The sequence below is a fragment of the Neopsephotus bourkii genome, unplaced genomic scaffold, assembly GCF_033783945.1.
Source record: "Neopsephotus bourkii isolate Nb327-2 ecotype Australia unplaced genomic scaffold, CSIRO-AGI_Nbou_v1 NB_998, whole genome shotgun sequence".
Lineage (NCBI taxonomy): Eukaryota > Metazoa > Chordata > Aves > Psittaciformes > Psittacidae > Neopsephotus > Neopsephotus bourkii.
In genome coordinates, this window is record NW_026901490.1 from 3,600,944 (window position 1) to 3,625,511 (window position 24,568).

At 36.1% G+C, this 24,568-nt stretch overlaps 1 protein-coding gene across 2 annotated transcripts in view; it reads left to right on the plus strand.

The window, feature by feature from the left end:
- Window positions 1-24,568, plus strand: part of GALC (galactosylceramidase) — a 33,770-nt gene that overhangs the window by 6,458 nt on the left and 2,744 nt on the right. Inside the window, exons 5-16 of one of the 2 annotated variants that reach the window (XM_061359991.1) lie at window positions 105-244; window positions 2,464-2,502; window positions 7,552-7,679; window positions 16,946-17,101; window positions 18,032-18,156; window positions 18,944-19,071; window positions 19,545-19,634; window positions 20,027-20,116; window positions 20,460-20,604; window positions 21,104-21,284; window positions 22,393-22,556; window positions 24,331-24,407. In XM_061359991.1, the coding sequence (XP_061215975.1) occupies window positions 105-244; window positions 2,464-2,502; window positions 7,552-7,679; window positions 16,946-17,101; window positions 18,032-18,156; window positions 18,944-19,071; window positions 19,545-19,634; window positions 20,027-20,116; window positions 20,460-20,604; window positions 21,104-21,284; window positions 22,393-22,556; window positions 24,331-24,407 (1,463 nt within the window). Of the gene's footprint in view, window positions 1-104; window positions 245-2,463; window positions 2,503-7,551; window positions 7,680-13,012; window positions 13,144-16,945; window positions 17,102-18,031; window positions 18,157-18,943; window positions 19,072-19,544; window positions 19,635-20,026; window positions 20,117-20,459; window positions 20,605-21,103; window positions 21,285-22,392; window positions 22,557-24,330; window positions 24,408-24,568 lie in introns of both variants that reach the window. The other variant, XM_061359989.1, reaches the window with a different exon arrangement.

Consider the following 24,568-nt stretch of genomic DNA (forward strand, 5'->3'; position numbering starts at 1 on the left):
TATCCACTCCTTCTTTTTAGGTAGAGAAATATACAGATTGCTACTGAAGCATACTGAGTAATGTAGACCAATGACTTACTAATTTGTTTTTCTTCTCTTTCCAGGATTACCTTGGACATTTCCAGCATGGATAGGGAAGGGTGAAAACTGGCCCTATGACTATCCAGATGTCACTGCTTACTATATTGTTTCTTGGATATTAGGAGCTAAACACTACCATGATTTGGACATTGATTATGTTGGGGTTAGTAAAGCAAAATCTCCTGTATATATCTTCATTCCTAAGATCTTGGTCTTGTCTCTGTTGATTACTGGGGGAGGGAGATGGGGAGAGAAATTGTTTTGTAATTGCAGTTTTGGCTTTTTCTGTTGCAGGGTGAAAGGCAGAAGTTATGTTACAGTCTTTCTGCAGTAATGGCTATTAAGGCAGAAACAGTGTAACATGGCTAGTCACCTGCCTTTCCAATTGTAGAACAGTTATCAAAGAACTTGAGAATTCTGAAATCTCTGAGTCTTGGGCTTGTATTTTTCTGGCTTGTTTGTTCTGCTTGGGTTTTGGTGGTTACTGGCTAACAAAACAGTTCAGTCAGAGATTGTGGAAGTCAGCTAACATTGCTTCTTGGCATAAAATATGATTGCTGTTTTTCCACAGGGCAATCCTTTACAACTTCTTCCATTTTTACCTGCATTATGTATAGTAGATAAAGGTGCATATGTTACAGTCCTGTAACTACTGTACTGTGTTATAGTGCAATATATGGAAGTAGGGAATAAATGTCTGAAAAAAATCTCATAATTTGGAGATGAGACAGAGCCAGACCAGGGAAAAACACTTTTCAAGGTCATTATTTGACTGAGATTCAACTTTTTATTTTTTCTTCTGATTAAGAAAATATGTGGCTAGAATTCTTCAAAAATCAGCCCTATACTTACTGAAACACTATTTTAGGCTTATAAGTGTTTTGATATGAGGCAGTTGTTTAAGTGCAGAAAAGCTGGAAATCATTTCAACAGTCCAGAGCAAAGCTTCTGAAACTGTAATTCTCATCGCTCAAAGGAAGTCTGACCTTTCTGCTGTAATGTGGGAAGGTATATCTGATGTGTATCTCCTCTGGAATGCATCTCCCTTGGTGTTGATGATTCATTTCAGCTGAGTTAGTCTTGCACTTCGGCTAACACAGTGGCACTGCAGCAATTCAGCTTGAGGGGGGACAGGGAGAGCTACTGCTGTTGTTTGTTCTCTTTACTGTGCTCTTAGAGTAGACAGGAAGTTCTGTACTTTACGTATTTCAGTAATGTCTGGTTTCTGTGTTACTACTTCACGGTGATTGGCCTTCTGAATTCTGTACTTCTAAGAAGAGGGAATTTCTGCTTCTACAGGCAGTGTGCTGGCATTGCATATTGTCTGATTTCTTTGTGGGTATAATCTGAAATACGGGAAAGCAGTGAGGCCTATGGAAGCTCGGAAACTGTCAAAACAATTTTAATGCTGTTCTGGTTCTACATTGTTAGTCTTTACTGCTCTTTTGCTTTATAGTATATGTTATATCATTATTTGCTTTATGATGAAATAAGCCTTTTAGTAAGTAACTTTATGATTGGTTCATTTCTGAAGTAATGTGTTAGCGCCCATGCATTGAAAAATCTAGAAATATCAAAATCAAATGGACATGTGTCATCTGTAAGAAACTGCTTGTACATGATTGGATAATCTACACCTATGGGGGTGATACTTTCACCTTTACAGGTGAATGTGAGTTGCAGTATTCATGTTGTGGTTAGAAAAAATAAAGGTTTCTGATTATGCGTTTTATTGCTCAAGGTATTTGGTAGAAAGGAAGACCACCATTTCTCCTTTTGAATTTTGAGCTGTGTTTAGCTTAAACACTCTTTCTATAAAAGATGGAAAATCCAGAGCAACAGAAATTAGATCATTTTGTGTCTGTTTACTTAAACTACACTGGATCTGTCTTGTGTTCAAGTATCGGTATAGTCCTGTGTAAATTAGAAAGAGCTGTGCCATCGAATAACGCCACTGAGGCGGTAGCCAGCTGCTCAGTATGTAACTTATTCTAGCTCTGTCAGTGTGTGGCAGCAGGGCCCATTCATAGGACCACACCTTGAAGCCACAATATGTTTTTCAAAGACTTATAAAACTGTAGATGCATCGGTAAGAAATGTAACTCTGCTCCCACTGTTGAGCTCAAGTAGGTCTGAAGTTCTTTTCAGCAAGAAGACAATCAGTAGACCTCAGAGACAGATAAATAAGCAGCCATTTTGAGCTTTCATACAGAATTTTCCCCTGAAGAGCTGATAATAAAACCAACAAGAGTGCTTTCCTCTAGCAAATGGAAATCACAGAGTTCATTAATAGATTGTGTAATCTTACGTGTACATAAATATTTCATTAATCATGACATATCCTGATTGTTTTCTAAATGGCTTTTTACTTTTCCATTTTAGATATGGAACGAAAGGGCATTTAATAGCAAATATATTAAGGTATGTATTTTTTCTTATTTCTCTAAAGTGAAATGTTTGTTATCATATGTAAAGAAATCGCTTTTCTTTCATTTTCCCTTTTACTTAGAAAAGGGATTAATGCTACAACTACTTCATTTACTGGACTCTGTTTCTTGTAGTTGCAGGCATGGAATGCTAACAGGATCAGATCTCTAGATTTTATTTTGTGTGTGTGTGTGTCTGAAACTGTTATTTGGAACTTGAAGTGTTTCAATGTATGCTAATGTTTAGGACCTCTACATTTTGATGAAAGCTGCAGATGATGCTACTGAAATCATACAAATTCATCATCTTTATACTGGCTTGGATATAGTTATAAGTCCAAGATCTAGAATTATTCAAAATTCTGTAGCAATGTACCAGTCAATATAATGCCCTTAAATTATTGCTACAGAACTCCAGGTTCTTATTTTATGAAAAACATAATAAAGGCTCTATGTTTTTAGCTGTGCAAAATTAAGTACACCCTGTTCTCGAAGCATTGGAAGAACATGGTATTTCACGTAAACAACCTTGACCTATCTCTTAATGCTGCTACCTCCTGCCTCCCTGCATTTCTTCAAAAACTGACTTCTGTTTGTTGTGTTATCCTACATTATGTTGAAGTGGAATCTTAAGTACGAGCTTCCTTGTCGCTGCTTTGAGGCTAAGAAGCAATAGCTTTACTCTTAAAATTAAATAAGAGTTAAATTGAATGTGCAGAAAAACTGTTGATTTTCTTTTTTCCAGAATTTGGCAGGGATTGAATCTGATCTACTTAAAATTAGTCAATTAGTGGCTTTTAGAAAAGTTTCAGTTCTTACGGCTTGTGTACACTGGATGAGGTTAGTCACATTTGTCCTGGCAACTTCTGTAGTTATTTTGTTGAAGATTAGTTTTAGGAGGATGATAGGGAAAATGGTGTGCAACTGTTAAATTTGACATTACAATATGAGCAAAAAAAAGTATCTTTGAGTATCTTTCATGAGGCTGGCATGTATAAAATTCCACCTACTCTTGAAAACTAAGAATGATCTATAAAATTTTTATTTTTAAAATTATATTTCATAGAATGCAGAATTAGATGATTATTCTTATAGCTGTTTCCTATTATTTTTGCAGTGCTTTGACTGAAGGAGGGTAGGAAGCACTGGCAGAAAGCTCTGTGTTGGTTGTATACCTTGTGCAAAGAAAGAGGAATACCTTATATCCAGCTTCATGGGTTTTTTGTTAACAAATATATTAATCAACATGTTTTCAAAACTGGTTTTCTAGGTCCACTGCCACTAGAGTAACTTAGTTTCCAAGTCTTACCACCTTTTAGATCCCCACTACTCTGCTCTTGTGAGACCTCACTTGGAGTACTGCTTACAATTCTGGTGTCCTCGATGTAAAAAGGACATGGAACTGTTGGAACAAATCCAGAGGAGGGCCACGAGGATGATCAGGGGACTGGAGCACCTCCCGTGTGAAGACAGGCTGAGAAAGCTGGGGCTGTTCAGTATCTGAAGGGGCCTGTGAAGATGCTGTGGAGGGACTCTTCATTAGGAACTGTAGTTATAGGACAAGGGGTAACAGGTTAAAACTTAAAAAGGGAAGTTTAGATTGGACATAAAGAAGGTCTTTACTGTAAGGGTGGTGAGGCACTGGAATGTGTTGCCCAGGGAAGCTGTGAATGCTCCATCCCTGGCAGTGTTCAAGGCCAGGTTGGACATAGCCTTGGGTGGCATGGTTTAGAGTGAGGTGTCCCTTCCCATGGCAGGGAGGTTGGAACTTGATGATCTTAAGGTCCTTTCCAACCCTAACTGTTCTATGATTCTATGAAATCCTATTACATATACTTCACTGATTTCATTAAAAGTATATTCTAGGTTCTCACTTTTGTAGGCTTAGCTCGTTAGTTCCTTTCGGATAGAAAGATTTGGCACTAGAGTTTTCTAGTGACTAACAAAATCCGTTCCAGAAATAAGACCAATGCACTGAAGTGTGACACAGCAGGATATCTTGGCCTCTATATCAAGTTGTCTTGTTTCTTTGGGTATGTCAAATAGTGATACTTTGATGGTTGTGTAGATGCTTCAGATTTTGCCAGTGAAGCTACCTAAATCCCTGTCTAAACTTGTTCAGTGGGTGTGCTTAGAATCTTCCTAAAATATCCAATCCCAGTGTGTTTTCAGCACAAACCATAGCCTACCTTTTTTTTAAAGCTAGGAAATGAGTTCATAGGGTGATGTCTTTATGACAGAAACCCCTCAGGAAATAGAAGTTTTTTTTTGTAATAGATAGCCTCAGAAAATGTGGGTTACAGGCTTTTCTTTTTCAAAAAGAAAAATGTTTGACTAATCAGGTATAGACTAGTGGAGGAATAACTAAGAATACCTGTAGTCTCCTAAAGGATAATCCTAATCATAGGTAAATTATGCTAGTAGGGAAGAAGGGGGAAATAGTGTATGTGTACTTCAAGTAGAAATCTCTAGCTCTTAAGTATGTATGTTACAGAAGCAAACACAATAGAAGTGAAAATACTTATTTGCAGGCTGGAATAAAACAGTGCAAGTAAGAGGGGACATAAATAGTGAGATTTTATTTGTTTATTTATTTATTTATTTATTTTCACTGACAAGATGTTATATTGCTTGGAATTCCTATGAGACTGAACCCTTTGTAAAAAGAATCATCACGGAGAGAAGGCAGATTGTATAATTCAAATACTCATTCCACTATATCAGTGATTGGCTCTTTTTTAAAGACTGTTTTTCTGACTTCCTGTATTTCTTGTAAGAAGTAGAAATGTTCAGTTCTACTCAGCCTTGTGTCACCTGAAGGCTTTCACATCTGTTTGTCTTGGCTTCCTAATATGGGGAGAGTGAACATGGAGAACAGACTTTCCAGTGTTAGGTGTGGCTTTCTAGTTGTTAGCTTTTTAAATGCTGTTGAATTGGGGCTAAGCTTTTGGCTTCTACAGCTCAATATTAAGTTTAAAATTTGATCTTAAAATCACCCAAATATTTGCTGAAAAGTGGTAGCCTTCCCCCCACTGTATGTTAATTGATACAAGGCTTTTTAAGTAGCAACTGTTTTACCATTCATTCTCTTACAGTCTGCAGTGTTGCGTGACATGTCTCTAATCAACACAATAGTTCTATTTGCAGTCTGCCATTTTAAAAAATGTCTATTTATTGTAATGTACTGTTACACACCAGGCATTTTCTTTAATGTCTGACAAATACGTGACATAGATAAGCACTTATTTATCTTGCTGAACTTGTTAGAAGGTATTTTAATTACTTCATCCACTAAGACGTTGATTGTTTCTTATTAAGTAGATACTGTTTATAAATTCTTATTCAAGAAGATCCCATTCTTTCAATTGTATTCTTAATTACTGTTATCTTTAACCTTGAAATTTAAGGTGTATCTGTATATAAACATGAATACTAGATGTGGGAGAGCCATCTGCATATGTTGCTAAGGGGTGCATTTTGAGTGCCTACAGTTCTGTCCTTGGTACTTAGCTTTAAACATGGAAGTTCTGCAGCCTTTCTAGTTGTTTTGTTCTTCTGAACTATCTCTATGGTTTGGCAGTTTTTCAGAATGTCTAGCTAGCTAGAAAGCTTTAAATTGCAAGGACCATACTGTAAGTATTTCTACCAGTATGAATTTTTCTTCTGGTAAACTTTATACTTCAAGGGCTTCAAGGAACTGAACAAAACCTCATTGCTACTTTTCTTCTTTTTAATAAGTTTATGTCCTTCAGATCTAGGCTTTCATTGTCTCCAGTACTTGGACTTGGCTTTGTATTCTTATTTGATTACATGTCAAAACAGATATGCTCCCTATTCTCTTTCACATTGCTGGAGGGCTCTTACAGGGAATTACTTAAGGTTTCATGCCTACTGATCTTGAAATGGTTGAAAAAAGCTTTCTTATAGATACATACAGCATGTAGGACACCATTCCTTTATATCCAAGATTGAAAACAAAGGGCTTTAGACCGTGGACTAATGCCCTTTTTCAGGTGCAGCTGTATGTGAAAGCTGCTGAGCATACTTTCTGAAACTTTATTTTTTATTGAGTGTTCAGATAAAACATGCTTGTATAATACCACCCCTCTGTAAGCCTGGTTCATTCTTAACTGTTAGAGATGAGTGTATTTTGTCTATGAAGTTCCATAGTCAGATGTGAGAGGTTTATCGTCTTTGACAATAAAATAGGAGAATCTAGGAATATGGAATAAGAATTCTCTTCTGTTGGCATGATTGAATTCAAAGTTGATTGCCTTCAGTTTTGTTGTCAATATGCAGTTCCAGTTTTATGCATTGCATTACTGAAAATTAGTGAGACATATGAGAGCCAAATAGTGGCTAAAATTAAGTGTCTGACATTTGCGACTTCAAGGATTTGTTGTTGCTGTTCAGGAAAAAAACCTTTGGAAAAAATGTTTAGGTGCTCTTCACTTGAAAAGGACGGATGTTTGGCGAGGTTTCTGTTCTTGTAGATAACAGCATAGTTACAAGGTCTTTTCTATTTGAAAACATTAGTCCCTGTTTTCTCAATATATTATTTTTGGAATCAGGTTAACTTTCACTTATGATTGTTGTGGAGATATGTCCATTTCCACATTTCTAGCCAGTCATCATTTTTGGGTGAACTTAAGGTGACTGACTTTATAATAAATGCATTACTCGTATGTAATGAATTACATGCAAGCAATGGCTAGAATCAGTATGCTGAGATTGTCCAAGTGGAGTACACATACATATGTATGCTGGGTGCCAAAAGTAATCCAAGTGATAAGCCCGTTTTTGTTTAACAGCTATCTGAATGTCATAGATTACCCTTCAGTGTTAAAAATAATTATCATTAACTTTGTCATAGTTGTCATTATGGTTCTGCTTTGAGGAGTGAGAGCTGTTCTTGCCTGTCTTAGTCTGGAGACAAATGCTTCTACCAACTCCTCCTAGAGTTCTTAAATTGTTTTCAGTCTTAAATTTTCATGTTGCCTGATTGATGAAGGCTGTACTTTAAGTGGTGTTGTCTGTTACTAAGGTACTTCGACAGTCTTTGGACAGACTGGGTCTAAGGAACATTGGCATCATCGCTGCGGATGGAGATTGGAACGTTTCAAAGGAGATGATAGTTGATCCGTATCTTAATGATGCTGTTGAGGTAGTCGGGTAAGTGTGGGAGAAGGGAGGAATTTTAAACATTACTTATTACTTCACTTTAATAAGCTTTCATCTCCCTTTTGAGAAGTCATATATTCTTATTTCATACTTCCCAGTCATTCACTATTTTCACCATCATGTACAGTGGTGAGTGATTGCTCTTTCTTGTCCTCATCTCTTCTTTCAGTTTGGTACCTGTGTAGGGTAACCTTACCACTCTTCCATCATTTCTTTCAAGTGTTCAGTTAGGAGCTGTGTCTTAGTCTTCTTATCTTAGCACTAGCAAATGACAGGACATTTCTAGCTCTTCTATATGTGCATCTTTAAAATCAGAAAACTCTTAGGACTGAACTCTTGATCTGCAATCAGTTTTAATTTCAGGTGGACTTGAACTTTCACACTGGAACTTGTCACCCTGGGATTTGCTGCTTGCACCATTTCCTGTCACCTCCTAAAGCTAGGAGTTTGTTGCTTATCTGATAACAGATGGTGTTAAAAGCGCACAGACAGACAGTGAAGTAGAAGTAAAACTAAGCATCCAAAGTTTGTCTTTAAACTAATATAGCCTATCAATTTTAGCAGGCAGGAATGCCCACTATTGCTGTTGTAGCAAATGACAGATTGTTTGCCAGCACTCTGGCTCTGTAATACACTTTCTTACTATATTGCTTCTGTCAACTGGCTTGATGCTTATTTTGCTGCTCATACTTTTTTGGTAATCTCTGATTTCTCAAACCTATAAGAAGGCTTTAAAAAATTGTAGCATGTTCACAGTGGAAATTACCTGTATGTGTATAAATTGTTCACTTGTGTTACATTTGTTAACTTGCTTACCTCTGTTAACCTTACTGTGATAAGGATGTGTGTGGTTACTAGTGTACCAGTTATCCTCATCTATATGTAAAGGTGTGTGATATGCTCCTAATTGATTAAACTAATGCATGGTTCAAAGGTTATAGCAAGTCAATTAAGCAGGGATTTTATAACAAAACTGCTTTCATATGTGTTGAGCTTGTAAACACTGATCATCTGGAAGTGGCTGCCTAAGAAATACCAATTATAGTGCCAGTATTGAGTAACTCATTTGATTTTAAAACATAACTTTCTTAGCTTAGGCAGGACTTGCATCTCACCAAGTTATAGGGCATTAAGAAATATTTCAGTTATGATTTTCATGACAATGACACTTGCAGAATAAATGCACTGAGTGTGTATGGTGCTTAATTCTTTAAGGGCTTGACAGAATCAATCTAGGAGTCCTGGTTTTGTTTATAGCCTTTAGGACAGCGCACGTTTTAGTTGTTCTTTAAGATGAAAGGTCTTTTTGTCATAGGTTTTTCTTGAATGTCATTTGGATTTTTCCCCAACTGCCCCTACCCTGCTGCTTACAAAAAATGAAGGGTTAGGAGAATATTTACTGTGTAACAGTGGTGTTGTCTGTCAAGAAATGAAGGTTAGTTGCAAAATGAGAACACAGTGTTTCTCAGCCAATGCTGACTTTAAGGCACCAGCTACCAAACAGACTTCTTGCTGACCTAGAAAAAGATAATTGTATTTAGCTGTCTGTCCTTCAAATGCTCGGGTTCAGAAAGTTGCTTAAAGTATGCAGTATCTGTATGTCTTAGATAACTGTGTGTAGTTGTTTGCGAAATTTGCTAGTCTTTTCCTAAAGAGCCTTAAATTCTTTTCTCAGAAATCCTGTCCTGTACATTGTTCTGTAATCTTTTCAAGTATAACCCTCTCTGTGACTTTTTCTTGGTTTTTCCATTTTGAATGAAAACCTTCCTGCATATATTGTTTGCCGTCATTTCATACCAATGACTTGCAGCAATTGCCATTAAAAACAGGAGTAGTGTTAGAAGAAAAAAGCCTTTATCTGCTACTAAATGAAATTATTTACCCAGTATTCATAATGTGCTTGAAAGTGGAAAAAAACACATTGTAATAGTTAGCTCAATTTTTAAACTGTGTTACATTATGCTTCCTTATTTTGTTTGCAAGACCATCTTCACTAATGTCTTCCTGTGCTATTTTGATGGATGCTGTTTCTGTGTTTGTATAGTATTTACATATTATATATTACTTTTCTCCCAGGGTATATAGCGGCTCACTACTACATCACCTGTGTTAGACATGGATTTTATTTTTTTTCTGCTGTGTTTAACAAAGTCTGTAGAGCCCATAGCTCTATTTGGAAGGTCCTTTCTTAAAGACCTATGTCATTCCACAATTAGCCTTGAAGATAGTTGTCGTTGACTTTTAAATCATTATTAGCGGGCAGTCATTTTTATGTTGGTTGGTGGAAAAAAAAAAAAATCCGCCTTCATCAGATTATTTACCAGACAGGACAAATCATATTTTATTTTTGCTTGGTATTGCAGGAGTCTTTTCTAATACAACCATCAAATAGCTGCTGTTTCAATTTGTATTTTTTTTTCCTGTCTCTTAGTGGTATTAAAAAGAACCCAAGCCAAAACAAAACCAGCAAAACCTAAAAGATGTAATAAATCTTAATAGATGTATTTAAAAGCTATTTATCAATGACTGTGGCTTTTACGTAAAGGATTCTTGTACTGTTAATTTTCATAGTTAATACAGTGTCAACTTTAGAGGAATCATTAGTCTTAACATCCAGGAACAATTTCTCAGTTCAGTATGAAGAACAATCTCGGTTCATTGTTGTTTGTTCTTTCTGGGGTAAAAAATATTTGCTCTAATAAAGCGAGATGAATTGACTTGTGTGGAGTTATACTAAGCTGGTGGACTAATTCTAGAAAATCCTGGCTTCTGGATTTATTTTATGATTTTGACCATGCTGCTTTTGCCATAATTTTAAAAGGGATTTTTTGTATTACAAAGTTCAAATCACAAGCTAGGCATTTAATTTTGGATTTCTGTAACTGATCTCAAGACAATATGTTTGTCTCAATTTAAAACAATAGATTTGACTGGTAGAACAGCCTTCTTTGGGTTGGTTGGGGAATTTTTTTAGGCCTATTTCAGGGGATGTTACCTGTAATTAGGTAGAATTATTGACTAAGTTGGTTTACACAGGACCTCTGGAGGTCATCTGGTTGAACACTTCTTCATCAAGCAGGTACAATTAGATCATATTGCTGGATCTTGTTCAACTTTAGTGTTGTCACGACCCCTTTAGGCAACTTATTACAAGTGTTTAACCATACTCATGCTCTTTTTTTTTTTTCTTCCTTTAAGTTTTTACTTCTGACTGAATTTTTAATCAGTCCACAGCCTGTACTGTTGCAAAGGATTAGTCTGTCTCAGGTGTGTAGGACTTTGTGTTTGCGTTTCTTGATCTTGACAAGGTTCCTGTCAGCTTGTTTTTTTCCAGTCTGTTCATTTCCTCTAAACATCAGCCCTCCTTTTCAACATATAAGCATTGTTGTGGGTTAACCCTGGTAGGCAGCTCAGCCCCACATAGCCATTTGCTCACTCTTCCCCGATGGGATGGGGGGACAGAATCAGAAGGGTGGAAGTGAAAAAACTCTTGGTTTGAGATAGACACCTTACTAAAGAAAGCAAAAGCTGTGTGTGCAAGCAAAACAAAATGTAAACTTCCTGAGTTTTATTAAAGACATCAAACAGCATCATCCCTAATATCAGGCTATGATGACATTGCTAGCCATCTGCACCCTGGTTGGACTTGTCTATCAACCATCGTTGGAGACTGCTAAAGTCAAGGTCTAGGACATCCACTGATTTTACCTTGCCCTCACAGGTAGTCAGCTTGTTGTAGAAAGCAGTCCTGTTTGTCAGGCATAATTTTCCCCGGGTAAATTCATGTTGACATTCCCAGTCATCCTTCTGTCATTTTTGTGCTTGCAAGTGGCTTCCAGGAAGACTTGCTCCCTAACCTTCCTGAGGAATGAGGATAGATTGATGTGGCTGTAGTTTCTCAGATCCTCTTTTTGGAAGGCAGGCATTAAAACTCTTTTTCTCTAATCATCAGGAACCTCTCCTAATCACTGAATACTTTAGCCTTTGTACACATGTTAAGTCTGCAAATCAAATACTGCATTATTCTAATGCAAGATGTAACAGTGTCCTGGGTTCAGCAGTAGCAGCCATTTTTCTCCCTCTCAGTAGCTGGTGCAGTGCTGTGGTTTTGACTTTCAGCCTGGGAACAGCGCTGATAACACTGATGGTTTTAGTTGTTGCTCAGTAATGTTTAGTCTGACCAAGGACTTTGTGAGCATCATGCTCTGCCAGGGAGGAGGGGAAGCTGGGAGGAAGTGGAGACAGGACACTTGACCCAGACTAGCCTACAAACTACATATTTTCTATGTAATAAATACAATGCTGTGTTCAGCCAAGGTTAACGCTTTGGGGCTGGAAATCTTGCTGTTTCAGGCTACTGTCGGACGGCATATAAACTAGTTCAGATTCTGATCTGTGGAAAAAAAATAATTGTGCAGCACTGTTTCCTGCAGGTAGTGTTCCCTGTTAGAGAACATGTATGGTAGATATCTACAGAATGACTTGGAAGTTGTTAGGTGTTTGATGTTATCTGGGTTAACAAGTACAGCAACTGCTGTTTAGGGGACCTCTCCGCTTTAAAAAACTACATCCTTAGACTCGATCTTACATGATGTTTCAGATTTGTTTCATTGATTTTTCAAGCCCTTAAAATGTCTCTGAGGAAGTGCAAAGTGGTTGCAATTTGAAAACTTGAAATAAAACACAGTTGAGTAGGAAGGTTTATATGTGTCTGGGTTTTTTCTCATTGGTTTTGTTTAAGAAGAGCTGCTCTTGTTTGTGTTGCTTCACTGTTAAACTGAAATAGTTGATTAGCAGGGAGAATATGGGGAATCAAATCCTTCTCTTAATTAAATGTTTACTGTGCTTTCACAAGGTTTATAACTTATAATTCAGTTGTCCTGTATAATACAGGACCCTATATTGTAGTCCTTGTAGCCTAATCCTCAGCACTGTAACACTGTAACACTGATCTGCAAATAGAGTGTCTTGCATGAAATGTGATATGCTTTGTCTTAACTTCATCTGCAGTTTTTGTGTGTCAGAAAATGAGTCAAGTGGTTTTAATTTTTCTCTTCATCAAGTGCTGTGAGGTTTGGCATAGTAGAGGAAGATGTTCTTTGAAGGCATGTTGTGCTTGAAAATCTATTACATTTTGTTTGATGTAGCAGTTGTTGTCCAAGTTGTAAAAATCAGAATTGAAACATTTTTTTTAAAATATGTTCAAGTGGTGCTGAAGAAGATGCTGCCTTTTCCAACAGAAAGTTTTGATATGAAAAATATTTATTTGTCTCTTCTCTCTATTCTTTGCTCTCTTTTTTCTTTTTCTTTTTTTTTTCCCCAAGCTCTTGAGATACACATTGGATAAGTATGGTCTGCAGCAGGTGAGGATCATAGCCAGCGATAGACTGTGGGAGCCCATTTCCTTTGTCTTGCTGCTTGACTCTGAGCTCCATGGAGTGGTCGATGCAATTGGGTAGGGGGTTCTCTCTTTTTTTCTTGGTAGCTTGTTCATAGTTTGTCTTCATCGTGCTTATTTATAACTAGCACAGCCAAAGATTTACCTCTCTATACTCTCACCTGCAATGAAAGGATTGATACTTTTATCTTTCTTACTAACCCACATCAAATCACATGGAATGTTGTCCTGGTAACAGCCTTAACCCTTTAATTGCGTCATGAGCCTTCTCCAGTGTGGAAGATTCTTGTTGTCTGTGTCAAATGTTTGATAACTTGAAGTTTTTTTGGACAGCCCTGTTTATTCTGAGGGTTGTTTTGGTTCCTTTCTTTGGTAAGCAAAAGGTTCTTCAGCTGTACAGCTTTTTACACAGCTTTGTATTACTGTCTTCCTGGTCTGTCACAGAAATGGGTGTGAGCCAGAAGTGAACTTCTGAATGATTTTTCAGTTACAGTAATGTCTTGATTTTTAATTCCCATTTTCCTTGATGGGAAGGTTGTGTTTGGAAAGCATGTAGCCAGCTGACTTGTTTTGACGGTTCTGGGTTTCACTATATGATGCTAATATTTTGTGAAAGTAGTAGACTAAATTTGAGTTTGATTACTGACTTGTCGGCTGAATGGCAATGTGTGTAAGACTTGCTTATTAACTTTTCTTTTTATACTAGCTCTAAATTTTAATTATGTTCCATAAACTTGCCTGACCCAATCACATACATGAAATATGTATTTTCCTTGCTTCATCTTGAGTCTTTTTCATTCATCTTTATATACCTGGCCCATAGGACTTGTAGATATGAAGGCTTTAACTCCAAATACAGATAGGCAGTTTGTGCCCCCTCAAATGAATTCCCTACCTCCACTTTCAAACAACAAAAAGTGTCCTGGCAGTATTTTGGCAATGGAGTCTTGGATCATGTGTGGATCAACAAGTAAAAGGAATTGTGAACTCCCTTTAAGTGGATGCAAATCTGCTGTAATTGCTGTGGTCCCAGTGTAGTAGTTACGCTTCCTTTCTGGTTTTTGGCAGCTACAAGTATGCAGTCAGAGTCAGTTCCTGAAGCTCAACTATTTTTAATCTGTCTCAGTAAACTGTAGTTGCTTAACTCTTTGGAAGTGTTTTACATCCCTACTCTGATTCAGTTTTAGCAGGGAGATTAAATACTCTCTTGTGTAGTAGATAATCAGTTGGCTGCTGGACATTTAGTGGTGCACATCATGGTATCTTGAAAAAAACAGACCCAAACAAAAAAAAATCCCAAACAACAAAACAGCCAAACCCAAAACCCAGAAAAAACCTGGTGGTTGGCTTTCTTTTTTTACTTGGAACTATAAAAAGTATTTCAGATAACCAGGATTTTAAATGAATGTACATAAAATCAATTTTGGACTAGCAGTGTGATCTGTGATCTGCGAGGTGTCTCAGACAATCTGGATGGGAGATTACTTTAGCTATTACTTTCATTGCCTTTTCTCCACCAAGATCCAGTATTTTTCCCTTTTTCATGATGTAAATCAATTTTTCCTCTCTCTTTTCTTGTTTTATTCTCTTTTGTGTCTTGAATCTCTGCTCTTTTGAGCAGAGAATCTAAAATCCTGCTACTTCTGATGAAGCATCACATCTGTAAGAATGATGCATAAAGTCCCATCTTTTCAGGCATTAAGAAGGGTAGGTGTTTAGGGGTCTGTGGTTTTTCTGAAACATTAATGTGGATACTCAAGTCTCCACATGGTAGATGTCCTTGAGTGGACCAATTACTGCCTGAGAGTAATTGGAATATACTTTCCGTTTTGTAAGAGTTTTCATTTCCAGTGAAGTAAAAAGATTATTTGCGCTACTGAAGGAACAGAGCACGCTGTTCTGGAAACAGCTAATCTGCTGTCCTTTGCTGTTCACCTTGTGTTAGTTGTTGAGGCTGTAGAGTGACACAGAATGTCTAAAAGAGGACTGCAGCATGATCTAGCATTTTCTTGAAATATAAATCACAAAGTTCAACATATCCAATCTGATTGCAAGTGTTCATTTTGTGCGTTTGAGTGGGTCTTTTTAAAGGATACACTTCCAGTGCTGTTAAAAGTTAAAAATAATAAATTGGTGCACTTATTAAAAAAAAATATACTAGCTTTCATACGGTGTAAATTACACACTCCTTAGTCTTGTCCTATACTTTTTGAGGACTAGTTTAGATATTAATGAAAGAAAAAAAACCCACCGCCTTTTGGGTTAACATCAGTGTAAATGAAAAGCAGTACAGTAAAATTTTATTCATTAACAGTAACAGAAATTGCATCTAAGAATAGAGAAAAATTATTCATTTCTTAACTGGTGATGGAGCTGCCTTACCTGATTGTGTATCAGTGGTACAAAATAAGAATGTTGTGTGTGGATTTTAAGTGGAGCAAAGCTGCCAATAAAGATACGCTGAAGGAGTCTGCCTCTAGAACCTCTTTATTTTCCCTGTAACTTTGACACTGCTTACCAGTTTATTTCCGTGGCTTTAGTGTCTTTACATTGATTTATTTTTCTTCTCTCGTCTCAGTGTTCCTGTGTGATCTTATTTATGTAAAGCGCTCTATACCCTGCTTTTGTTTTGTTTTCTTTTTGTAAAGTACAGCTTGTATTCACAGAAATGTTGACTCTTCATATTTAAGAAATAGCTCTTTAAGATACGGAGTGTAGAAAGACAAATTATTCTTTCTTTGCCTTGTCTTTGCAAGCTGCATATTTATGCCATTGCAAAGAGCTTTGCTTGGTATTTAAGTAATACTTACGTTTCCAAGCCAAAGGGGAAATACAATAATCTGTACAACAGAGAAGAATGTAGATAAAATCTCTACTATCTGCTGCATTATCATCATTGAAGCTGTGTATGAAGGGCAGTGGGTGAAAATAATGGAAAAAAGCCCCAACAGTCAGTCTAGAAAAAATGGTGTTTTTCATGTCCCTGTCACAGATGTATCAATTTGTCAAATTTCTGGCTAATAGTAAAGGAAATATTTATCCCTTCCTTCTCAGTGCTGATAGTTTCATTTTAGTGTATATAGGTAATGTGTTCAATGAGTGTGCCTAGTGAGAGGAAAATAAGAATCCTGTTTTCTGCCAGTGATTTTAAAGATTTTGTTTCAGTCAGGCTAATCTGGCACACTGGATCAATGTTGTTATTGAGTTTAACTGGTTTAACCAGTAGTCTTCATTTGGGAGAAAGCATCTCTCCTCATACTAAGAAGTACTTTGGAAAGAGCATTAGCTTTCATTATATGCTTCAACTATTTTCAGTTTATACCTCTGTAACCTTCATAGTCTAATGAGCATCCCTTTTTAAGCCTGAGTTTATTAAAAAGGTGTGTAGAACTAGCCAGGTTCATGCTTAGCTCCCTAGACATTCATACACTTAAGTTCTTACTACTGTATCCTACTGTTGATTTTATAATCATTTATGGTTTTGTTTAAGGTAGTACAAGGTAGCATGTATTTTGTCTACTTAGCACAGAACAGTTATGAAAATCTTCAAGCTCCATTTCAGGATAAAGCTTTGCTTTAGCAAGTTGCAGAAATTGCATGATGTATTTAAAACAAGGTTTTCTTACATGCTGACATATGTCAGAAGAGATAATAATCTACTGATGTAAATACAATAAGGTACTGAATATTACAGTTCTCTCTCAATCCATTTCCTTTTATTCCATTTGTATTATTCCAAAGAAAATTTGTTCCTTTGTTTCAGTTTGGAGTAGGTGTGTATCATTGCTGCTGAGCACACTTCCAGACTTTCATTTTCCGGTTTTTGCTAAGTGCTTTTTCTTCTTAAAATATTGTGTAGTGCTCACTATCCTGGAACAAAAACAGTGCCAAATGCCTTGTTAACTAAGAAGAAACTGTGGTCTTCAGAAGATTACAGTACTTTCAATGATGAAGTTGGTGCAGGCTGCTGGGCTCGGATCCTGAACCAAAACTATGTGAATGGAAACATGACCTCGTAAGTGTTCACTGTTGCTTGCTTTCTCAACTTCATATGTAAGGATTGTTTAAAGTACTGTATGAGTCTGCTATGGTAAGATAGTAGGTAAACTGAAACTCTCCACTCTCAGTCTGAATTCTGATATAGTAAGGTATGAAATCTACAGTCCTTACCTCTTTCTGGGGTAGAAGTCACACAAGTTTTAATGTGTTCTTGAGTTACTATTTCACAGTATCCAATAGTGTATGCAGGCGAGTTCAGATGCCTTTGAGACTGATAATATTTGTTTAAAAAGAGCATGTTCTTAAGAAGCAACAACTTAAAAAACTTAGATGAAATTAATGCTGAAGCTAATTTATCTGTATTTTTCTTAAGGTCTTTATCAGGTTGTTTGTCTTCAGTTAAAAGTAGTAGGTACAGATATAATTATCTAGTTTTTCCATGCAAATTCTTTCTCAGAATTCATTCTAAAACAGGCTGTAGTCTTTTGTTATGTTCACAGTTTCCCAGATGTTTTCTTTCACAAACTGAAATCTAGAAGAAAGCTGTTCTGTTTAGTAGGAAAATTCACAACTTGAAGTTATAGAAAACATAGTTTGATGTTTCCCATGCAACAACTACTAATCTGGGGAAAAAAAAAAGAAAAAGAAAAAAAAGAGGCCAAAAGAAAATGTAGGCATCAAGATCTAAGCAGAGTTATTCAAAGCTTTTATTTTTTTTTGTAACTTTGTTTTGGAACAATGAAGAGAAGTCTTTACGTCTGAAATGCTTGAAATACAACACAGCAGAAAGCACTAAGGTTGGAAAGGTTGTTTTTTTTTTTTTTTTTCCCTTAAGCTTCTTTTCATTGTATGCTGGAGGAAAAAATAAAAGAAGGTTAAATTCTTGTATTAAATTCATCAAATATTATCCATATGAATGGAGCAAACAAACTCGTGTTTATTCTAGAACCATTGCATGGAACTTGGTTGCTAGCTATTATGAAGAGCTGCCCTTTGGTCGATGTGGATTAATGACAGCGCAAGAGCCATGGAGTGGCCACTACAAAGTAGAAGCTCCTATCTGGATTACAGGTAAAAAGTTTGCAGTCAAAAAGTTTGCTAACACAGGGCATAATGGTATTTTCCATTTCAATTTATTTATTTAGTGGTTTTAATTTGGTACAAAAAATTATACTCGTAAAAGTAGATTTGTGGAAAGCCTTGTGAATGCTTTAAAAAAGAAGAAGAGAAAATCTCATTTTAATAGAAAGCAGAAAAGTTTAATAGCAAGGGAAATCTTAATATGTGACCACTAGATACATTAGAAATAAATTCACTACTGCCTTTTATAGCTGTTAAAATATTTTGATCTGAAGTGCCCATAAAGGTAGTGTGCTCTCCTAGTTCCTTTTCTCCTTTTTTTTTTTTTTACTCCTTAAATAGACATTTGTTGCCATAAAGGAGAAACAAGACAAAAGCCTTCATTTTCAGTCTTCAGCTACTTACCTGCATATGTAAAAGCATTTTAAAATATAAGAGAGATTTGGGAAAATCTGTAAGTTTTGATAAATATTCATATTGCATGTACATGATTGACTTACACAGTGGCATAGTGTTTTCTTTCTGTCTAAATAATTGGTATAATTTTTACTGTTTTGTCTGACAGAGTTTATTTTGTTTTTAATTGTGCTTGACTATATATTCATTAATCTTTGTTCTTCTGTAGGTAAAAGTTGTTTTGCAATTTCCATTACTTTCTTCCCAAGATCAAGTTTTTGTTCTGGAAGCATGTATGAAATTTTAATTCAGATCACAAATGGTATTATTTTTTCTTAAGACTTAATTATTTTCTTCTGATTTTTGTTCTGATTTGTCTCAGCACACACAACACAGTTTACTCAGCCGGGCTGGTCATACTTGCAAGTGGACGGACACTTAGAAGGAGGCGGCAGTTTTGTAGCCCTGACAGATGGCCTAGGAAACCTTACCATCATAATTGAAACTATGGTATGTGTATCATCAGTTCTGGTGAACTAGAAAAGACAAAGGAAATGTCTTCTTATTAAGAACCTGTCCTGATTTATGTAGTTCATTATCTGTGAAATATCTTCTCTAATGCTTGTAGCTTCATCAGTGAGAACGCTAAAGGTCATTTTTTCTATCTAAACTTGGATATAAGCTAGAAAAGCTAGTTGAGTCTTCCTGAAGACTGATGTGTATGCCATCTTTTTAACACAAATTAGCTTTAATTCGATGACACACCCTGGGAGGAAATTAAATCATGCTTTTTTTAAAGCAGTGCTCAAAGTTATTACAGTGGTATAGTTGTAGTTATGAAGATAATAATGAAATAAATGGCTGCAAATTGGTCCTATTTTGCTGTTTTAATTTCAGTTGATGCTGTATGTTTTTCATGAACATTGCCAAGTGATGCATTCCACTAATGTATGTTACTTTGTTGCATTATTTTTTTTGTTCAGACTCACAATCACTCACAATGTATCAGGCCTCCACTGCCTCATTTCACTGTGATGCCTCAGAGAGCAACTTTCTACCTCAAAGGGTCATTTGTAAGTAGATCTTTAATACATTTGATCAGTCTTGTAGAATTAATTGCTATCCATAATCAAATAAATGCAAAACAATATTTCAGGTTAGCAAGAAACTGGAGTTCTTTACCTCCAGTACCAGAGGCTGTTGCACACCTGGAAAAGTGTTAAGTATTCTGGTTCTGCTTTTTACCATGAGATGTAACATCATAACTGAATTTGTAGAATTACTGCCTCCCTGCCTAATCATCTATGTATTGAAGAAGAAATTCCCCAGAACAGAAATGCAATTGGATTTTTCTTCAGCATTTATTCCAAGGGTGGGTGCTCTGTTGTGCTGATTTGCTTGTTGGGTTTTTTTAATTTGTTTATTGTTTTTTTCTTTTTTTTTTTTATATTGTGTTTCATTATAGTACATGGTAAAAACCCTTCAAGTGTGGCATTCTAGGCTTGATTTTGAATCTGGAAGCTCTAGTCTTTTCCAACAACTCCATCCTGTGAAGGTAAGTCTCTCAGTTTTAATTACAGTCTCTGCAATTTCAGATGTTTCTTCCCCCTTTGCTGGAAATCCTTGACTTTCAAGCCTAAACTGCATTATTAGGGCATGTTTTATTAGCTCTTTTGATGACAATTTTTACTAGCTATATGTAAGCTTACCTGGAGTTAGTAAAGAATTTGGGGGGAAAGGGATTTTCAAAATAGCTCAGAGATATTAAATGCTGAGGCAAGAATAAAGGATTTTTACCTTAAATCAGGCTTTAAAGGATCTCCTTTAATTCGGGAACTTGGGTATTTGTTATTTAGTTGATTTTTTTTTTTTGCAGCTTGAGCTTTCTTTAATTACAGGTGTGGAAGGGAAGTTTTTCTTTAGATTTAAATGTGGATGAAGTTTATACATTAACCACACTCAAAACTGGGCAGAAATGTGGTTACCCAGAGCCTCCACCACCTCAGCCCTTCCCTTCAAATTACAAAGATGATTTCAATATTCGTAAGTCAGAATTCTCTTATCCAAAAGCTTAATTCACACACAGATATGTCTTAATGTAGAAAGGCAATAATAATTACGTTGAGTCTCCTAATAAAATAGTCTGAATGTGTGTTTTGTTTTTGTTTATATCTGTTTCTATAACAAGCTTACACCTGTATTCTTCACTTGCAATGAGGTATATTTAATTCTGTGTCTTAACTGGGAGGTCACTAATAGGTTTAAAATTCTTGATGCAAATCATATAGCTCATCACAGTAGTGAACTAGCTTTTGGCAGGAAGATAGAGAACATGATAATTTACTTTGTTCATGTATTTGAAAAACTGGGGTCTGCTTTAAAACAAAACCAAAACTAAAATCCCCTCCAAACTCCCAAAACTTCAGTTTTGGAGCCTGTGCTTTGGTAAAGTCAGTCAAAATTCTGGAGAATATTTTCGGAAAAGAAGAGTGCAGAGAAGAAAAATGTTTTGGTGTTAATGTGTATTTTATTTTCTGACTAGGTAATCCACCTTTCAGTGAAGCCCCAAATTTTGCAGATCAGACAGGTGTATTTGAATACTTCATAAATGCTTCTGACCCAGGAGATCATGTGTTCACACTCCGCCAGGTGGTGGTTCAGCGACCCATCACCTGGGCTTCTGATGCAGATCAGACCATCAGCCTCATAGGAAATTTTAAGTGGTACGTAAATATACTATGTTCTTGTGACATCTGGGGAAATGTCCTTCTTACCAATGTGAATTATGATCAGTTAGTGTGTCACAAGCCTCATTTCTTTTGGATAGCAGGCTTTTGCATTCAGACTTTCTGCAGACCTGTAGAAATGATGACTTAAAGGGACTTTAGAAAGTCATTGAGCCCTAATCAGGGCTATTGCTAACTCTAAGAGATCAACTGAGTCTTTGTCTAAATGGTTCTTAAAAACACCCAAAGAAGGGGAGTCCACCTTATCTCTTGATAGCTTGGCCCACTGCTGCACTGTCTTGGAATTTTTTTTTTTAACTAATGTCCTGCTGGGCATATTTCGTCAAGCTGATTTTTTGGAATAATGGGTCTAGGTTGGCATACTAAAAAGACCAAATCAAAATCCTGATTCAAAGTGTGCTCTGAGTTTCAGTATGTTTTTAAATGGACAAAAATTTGATTCAGTTTAAACTAGTTAATTTTGAGTTTTCTTGATTGATTGTGATTTGATCAATCTCATATCAATGAAATAGCTTTGGTATTCATTTGGTTACTTGTTGCAGGCTGCCATCTTCTGAGCAGTTCCTAGAATTGTGTGGATTTGATTCAACTGTTGTTTAAAAGAGTTTTAGTTATGGGTAAACATGAATGAGATTTACTGGCTTGATCAGAGTATGATTATGATTGATGGAATCAAGCAGCATCATATTTTAGAATAATGTTTATTTAAAATTAAAAAGCCTTTGGGAAAGAGCCTGTTAACTAATTGGTTTACTAATACTAAATTTTATGCTTAAGACTTTTTCTTTCTATTTGGAATTCTTTTTATATGTTTCTTTAAAAGGCCGTTCTGTCTGGTTTTTTTTATTTCCTTTGATTCAGTCATTTATCCCTCAAATGCCTGAAGTGTCACCTCAGGAAAACCAAATAATCTCAACATATTTGAACCTTCTATTTAAAAAGGTTTGTCACAGTTAGGATTACTAAATCTTTCCTCGAACAGTTTGCTGTACAATGTAGGGAATGGTCTTCTAATTGCTGCCTACTTTAAAAAAAAAACAACCATCAATTTATTGCTTCTTAAAACACTAAACTTGTCTTCCAGGGTAAATATGACAGTCACTTGTGACATCTACATAGAAAAACAACGTGATGGGGGCGTATTTGTTGCAGGAAGAGTTGATAATGGTGGGATATACGTTCGACGTACCAAAGGAGTTTTCTTCTGGGTTTTTGCAGATGGCACCTACCGAGTCACTGGTGACCTAGGTAAGCAGCTCTTTGCTAAGGTGGATGCTTTTGTATGGACATGTCGTTTTGATAGCCTTGATAAAAATTACAAATACTCAGATTTCATTCAGTTGTCATCACTGAAGAATTTAACCTATTGTGCTCTAATAATGGCTGCAATTTGTATGTGTAGAGAGCATCTACTGGCTGGTCCACATCTCAGCCTCAGCTTTCTGGGTTTTTTAAATTTTTTTTTTTTTGCTAACAAACCTTATTTTACCCTAGCAATTGTAACTTATTTTGCTTATCATAAATAATTTTATGATAAAATTATAAATGCATACAAAATACAGGTATATACTGATAAAATAGTAAATACAGAAAGGTTTGATCTGTATTCTTACACTACACCTAAGCAGAAAATCCTGCTTGAAATGCCTGTTTTGTAGAGCAGTGCAAGACAATGTGCATTCATCTGGCTTAGGTGATGGTGGGTGCCTTACTGTTTCCACAAATTATACATTCTACCGTTATTCTAGCTCAGTGGAGTGAGAGTATATTCTACCTGTGTTCATCTGTAGAGCACTTGATGGGCATATGAAAGACTGTATGTCATAATATTTCATCAGTAACCAAAAGTTCTTTTTAATTTGCTTTGAAATAGTGGCAGGCTTTGCTGTTTAAATGCATTTCCCATCACTTCATGAGTGTAAATTAAAATTTCAATAGTTTCTCATAAGTCAACAGGAACTTCTAGATCTACAGTTTATCTGCTATAAAGACAGCCTATAATGACATGTTACTAGACCTTAAAAATAGTTTCATCTCCTATTTGGTAGCTGTAGTTTCTCATTTCTCCTCTTTTTATTATTTTTCTTTTTAATGTTTTTGTTTTGATGGTGGGTTCTTTTGTTGTTGTTGGATGGGTGGGTTTTTTTTTGTTCTCTTTTTTTGCCATGGATGGGTAGCATAAAAGAAGCTAATGTAAAGCCTTCTTTAATATACCAGTGCTCCTAGGAAACCTGCAATGTCTGACTCCATAGCAACTTAAGCTTTGGCTGTATGTGGAAAAACTAGACATGTTTAGAATCGACTCTAGGATTTATTTGTAATAAGACATAACATTACCCAATTACGTTCTCTGGCCATCAAAAATCATTTTTCCTAGATGAAATGAGAGGAATTTGATTAACCGTCTCATTATTTCAAACTCAGACACTTGTTACACAATGTGGTAATTTTTTCCTGTGTGGCTATTTTCAGTGATCTTTATATATTTTGAGAAGGGAGGCTGGATGTTAAATTGCAGCTGAAACTATCCAGTGAATAATTGAAGATTCTGCTTGTAGCACTTAATTTTTTTTCAGGTCTTCCCTCAAGGTATTAGTCACACCTAATGTTTGTTTAGCTTAAATTTTTGCTAGAACTAAGTAACATCATGTGGCAACTGAAACTCTCCAAGTTAAAAAAGTTCCAACACATAAACAAGGAGATCTATAGAACAAGCAAAGCAGTAGCTACTGTCACACTTCATGAACCCATACCCTCAGCAAAGGAAATCCTTGTCTCAGGCTGAATTCCCAAGAACTTTGGAGATTTAAGTGGAAAAAAGGTCCTGTCAAAACAGTAGAATGCACTGATAATGCAGAGTCCACATTTGCATGTAAAACCTTCCATGCTGCAGGTGAAATTGTTAAGATGTTAGGTCTGAACGCTTCTGAAAAATATATATTTTGCTTTTGCTTGCTTGTTTTTTGTCAATCTTGGCAAAGGGGTGAAAGATCACTTTGCTGACCTTAAGTGTGTTTTGCAGCCGGAAAAGAAATATTAATGAAAGGACTTTCTGGTGTCCGGGATAATGCGTGGCATACACTTACTCTCAACATTCAGGTAAGGACAAAGGCAAAAAGCTAGAAAAACAGTTATGAAACTTGCAGTCCTATATGGTTTAGACATAGCTGCTGTACTGTTGACTGTGTATTAGGTGGCCTTTGAAGTTCACTTCCAACCCAAATTCTTCTATGAATCTATGAATAGTTTGCCATATCTAA